This window comes from Atta colombica, unplaced genomic scaffold (assembly GCF_001594045.1).
Source record: "Atta colombica isolate Treedump-2 unplaced genomic scaffold, Acol1.0 scaffold13, whole genome shotgun sequence".
Lineage (NCBI taxonomy): Eukaryota > Metazoa > Arthropoda > Insecta > Hymenoptera > Formicidae > Atta > Atta colombica.
Window position 1 is genome coordinate 565,772 of NW_017259217.1, and position 4,591 is coordinate 570,362.

Below are 4,591 nucleotides of genomic sequence, written 5' to 3' on the forward strand. Positions count from 1 at the left end.
AGTCCTGCTTTATTCGTGCGCAATCAGATGTTATTGCATTATCGTTTTTGGAAAGTGTGACGGGCTTCAAACGTGCAATTGAGTTTATGTTATTCTTTTTTCGAATTCTACACATTGTTTTTTGTTACTCACTGCATAAGTGGCATTTTCGATTCTGGCCGTCAATTCTGTGTTAGAGTCAGGGCCATTGACACAAAGAAGAAGTTTGTCCTGCTTTGTCTGCGTGCGAGACGTGAGTGATTTTTTCCCCAATGTGCAAAATATTTTACCATTAATGCTAAATGATAGAATACTTTTGCACATTTCTGTGATTAAGTGAAGTGATAATTTTTTTTTACAGTGCATTGCTATTACCTAAAACAAATACCTAAAACAAAAAAACAAAAAAGTTGAGGAGACTGTCTCCTTCTCCTCAGACCAGGTTCAAAATGATACAGTTATTATCGATATTACTCAGTTACACGTTAATTAATTATATTTATTCCATCTCATCATCGAGATTGCCGATGAAGTGGATGACCTTATACGAGTGCGTGTAAATAGAATTAAATTTAACCATCTCATTGGCAATCTCGATACTGTATCAGGCTGCTCCTCGCCCTGATGAAGTGAATTGCAAGGTTCATGAAATGTTGGCATTCCAAGAATGGATCTGGACACGGAAGAAACCCGCGAAATGCATAATCTTTATATAGAAAGCACTCGTGGAAATCTCAAGAATGTTATTAAAGTTGATCTGTTTAAAAACTTGTTATAAATTTGTATTTGCTGTAATTGTGAGATCAAGACTTTAATACTCTCAATAAAGAAAATGATTAAATAAAAGATAAGGAATTTTAATAAATCAAATAATATTAAAAGCTAATAGACTATTGCATGAGTACATTTTAAAATTTTACCTTAAAATAAAAGTGGTTGACAAGTATGAAGTAATCGCGGTGATCACATTTATGATTTCTATCCAATCGACTATCTTATTCTCCCAAGTATCAATAGTATGAATCAGTAGTATGAATAGTAAAAGGAATATGTAAGATAGCTCCATCAAAGTATACAGGTAAGAAAGATATAGTTTTTGTTCAAGAGGATATTCGAACATGCCCAAACTGCAAAACAAACCAATAATTAATAATGGTGCCAGTGCTGTCTATCTTCGTCATCGTTTTCGAAACATCGATTAGCAATTTGAATTAGTTCTTGCCGCACGAGATATGAACGCGTTTAATACTCTTCATAAGAATTTAAAAAAATAATTTCCACAGAGTTTCCTCTAGATACTTTCTGCGAATTACTGTAAGATATGTATGATTAGTGAATGCAGTATGTACATATCAACTAACAAGTATTGAGCGAAATAAAACATCCTATACATAGATAATTTAGATTATTTTATTTTCGCGGAATTTTTATTCATGTGTATGTATTATTACGGGACATAAACAAATATGAACGTAACTATCTTTGCAATATTATATCTTTATTTTAGAAGTTCAAAGATACGTAATAATATGATGGAAGAAAACAAGTTGTAACAATTTCAAAGCTGCGCAGATAGTCAATTTGTCCAAAAAAAAGAAGTATTTAATTAACTAGCATTTGAATGACTAGCATTTTATTGGTTAATCATGATGTAAAAAGAACATGTGCAATGAGCATTATGTGCACTCTGTTACACCTTGTCTAGCTTCTTTCACCACATATAATGCTTTTTATTCACACTTGAATGACATGTATTGACGAGTTGAAGCTGATAACTTCAATGAAGTTTGTAGAAGTATGTAGAAGTTAATGCATAAGCAATATAACATTTTATAAATTAAACGCGCGTAAAATTATTTTTGTAAAAATAATATCATTTATTAATGTAGAAAACTAGATATTTAGTTTTTATTGTATTCTTAATTTTTATGTACACTTTTTAATTACATATATATGTGTTAAATATATATACAATATATATACATAGATATGTATCATATATAATTGTACATATATTGATAGTATTTATTTCTGTAACATTAAAAGTTCCCTATAAAATTATAAAATAAAATAAAATAATAATAATAGTAATAAAATTAAACGTAACTTTGGAAATGTTTGTTTGTAATAAAAGAAATATTTCTTTTTATTAATCTTCAGTCCATTCGATTGACCCTAATCATTACATCTTACACATCATAATAAGAGATTCAACTCTTTTATCTGTTATGAATTTATTTTGCAATAGTGATAGATTGAATATTCATTTTTTGATATTCATTTTTAAAAATTAACCGCAATAATTGCATAGTAATATAGTTAATACTGCTAATATTATGTTACATTTTTCAGATAATATCTTTCTTTTCATAGGTACAACTTTGACGAAGTGAAAGGGCTCAGTACTTCGAGAATAATATACATGAAAAGAATGGTTTTTCTTAAGTATCAAAAAATTTTCGGATCTATCTGAATTATATGTATATCTAAGTTTAACTACTTGAGTAAAATCGTTCTTTTTATGTAAAAATTCAACGACGGAGGAACAAACGTATCCTCGTCACTGATTTAATTGAACGTAAATGAATCGTAGCCGGTTCGTTGCGCGTGTATTTGTTTCGAGAGTGCCGTTGAAGTTATCAGAGACTAATGGATTTTTCACAAAATCCATGGAATTCTAGTTCGATGGAATTCTAGTTCGATGAATCAGAGAGAGGTTTCTCTCTGATAGAATCATATATTTTTGATGCTTTGACAGTAAATGGAATTCCTGTCTTTTACCAGCTGTTATCCACAATATGGCGACAAAATGTTGCAAGTTATTCCATTCAGCGAACCTGACAGTATACGGAACATTTTTCATGATTACTTCCAATTCATATAGTTAGATCTCCTTATTTTTATGACTGCAATCAGAGAGAAATCTGAAAGAGAACATGATGGCTCAAAATCTATATGTAACATGATTATATGAATATCCAAATATCGATTTATCATCTCCAACTTTGAAAAGTGGACGATGTAGCCTAAGAAAAGTAAAGTTATATAATTTACATCCACTTTGTCAGAGGGTAGTAGTGTGCGGCAGCATTTTGCTTACAAGTAAATCACTAGATTATAAACCGCAATTAATTTCAGAAATGTCACGTAAAAATAGCCAAAGTGCACATAGTACACCAGGGTCTACATAAAAATGCTCATGCGATCACACATGTAATGTGTACTTTCGTATTCCTGAACAGTTCTGAACTGTACTTACACATATCTTTCGCACTTTTATGCACAAAACTTCTACGACAAATAAATCCTAAAAGTATTAAACTAAAGAACATAAATTGAGCATTCGTACATATTTTTTTATTCATAAATAACTAATTACAACTAAAAAATATTTATTTACATACTTAACGGCTTCATTTTCCCAAATAAAACATGTAATACAAATGCATAAATTCGAAATGGCCACGTTTCGCGTGAAAATAGATGCGAGTACGTACGAGAAAATATTTGCGGTACTTTATAGATCTAGTGACTTTAGTTACTAGGTTTTGGCCCGTCATGTGTTCTCTCAGATTTTTCTGCTTCCACCATGGTCTCTAGCGTTAATCAGCATTAACGAAATCAGCCTTTGAGCACGTTTAAAAAGAGTCTATATTTACACAATAAGATTTTTTTCAAACTGACTTCATCGCAATTTTGAAATATGTCAGATCTATTTGACAACAATTCCTATTCTGACAAGGACAATAAAGGAATCGATCCCGAATTAGCAGAACTTCTAATGGTCGAGAAGCAAAAAGCACAATTCACTGCACAGGTGAAACATTTTAACAGATAAATTTTTATTAAAATGAATCTGCTTTTCCAAATTATTTCAACATTATTTTACACATAAAATGCGTTCCATTTTATGCTTACAGGTTTGTAAGTATCATTTGTCTTTGTTTAATATTTGATAGACAATAAGGATGAATTGATATTTACAGCATGTAGGTGGAAAAAACGGAATGTACTCATTATTCTTAAGAAATGCTTGCCAATCTACTTGAAAAAAAATGTTTATTTGTAAAAGTTTCATGAAAATTTTTAAATTTTCTTAGATTCACGAGTTCAACGATTTTTGTTGGGACAAATGCGTTGATAAGCCAGGAAGTAAATTAGATGGCCGTACAGAAACATGTATAAACAATTGCGTCGATAGATTTATAGATGTTTCCCTCTTTGTTACAAATCGTTTTGCACAGTTAATACAAAACTCTATAGGAAAGTAAAACTTGCACAGTATACCATTAAGGTATATTTTATATATATATATATGAATTATATAGTATGATCACATATTAAATCTCAATATCACATTCTTAATATTTATGAATGTACAATAAAATTATATGTGATAATAATAAGAAAGTACTTTTCAATACCACATGTCCAATAAATATTCATTCATTCACAAGTTCATTACAAGGATACTAATTAAATTTATTTTTATTTAGAAATAAAAGTATATATTGATCCACCTCTGTGGCATATATTGCACAAGTAAAATAAAAATATTATAAATATTGCAGTGATGCATTACATTGTAAAAATTATATATATTATATATATA

General features: G+C 29.7%; 1 protein-coding gene across 1 annotated transcript; it reads left to right on the plus strand.

The window, feature by feature from the left end:
* Window positions 1-3,537: 3,537 nt before the first annotated feature.
* Window positions 3,538-4,385, plus strand: LOC108684281 (mitochondrial import inner membrane translocase subunit Tim8-like). Its single transcript, XM_018188518.1, has 2 exons — window positions 3,538-3,796; window positions 4,080-4,385. The coding sequence occupies exons 1-2, from the start codon at window positions 3,683-3,685 to the stop codon at window positions 4,248-4,250; spliced, it is 285 nt and encodes a 94-aa protein (XP_018044007.1). The 5' UTR covers window positions 3,538-3,682; the 3' UTR covers window positions 4,251-4,385.
* Window positions 4,386-4,591: the final 206 nt, after the last annotated feature.

Coding starts and splice junctions, on each gene's coding strand:
- LOC108684281 (XM_018188518.1), top strand. CDS start 3,683: ATGTCAGATCTATTTGACAACAATTCCTATTCTGACAAGGACAATAAA. Junction 3,797..4,079: donor AAGCACAATTCACTGCACAG/GTGAAACATTTT, acceptor AAATTTTCTTAG/ATTCACGAGTTCAACGATTT.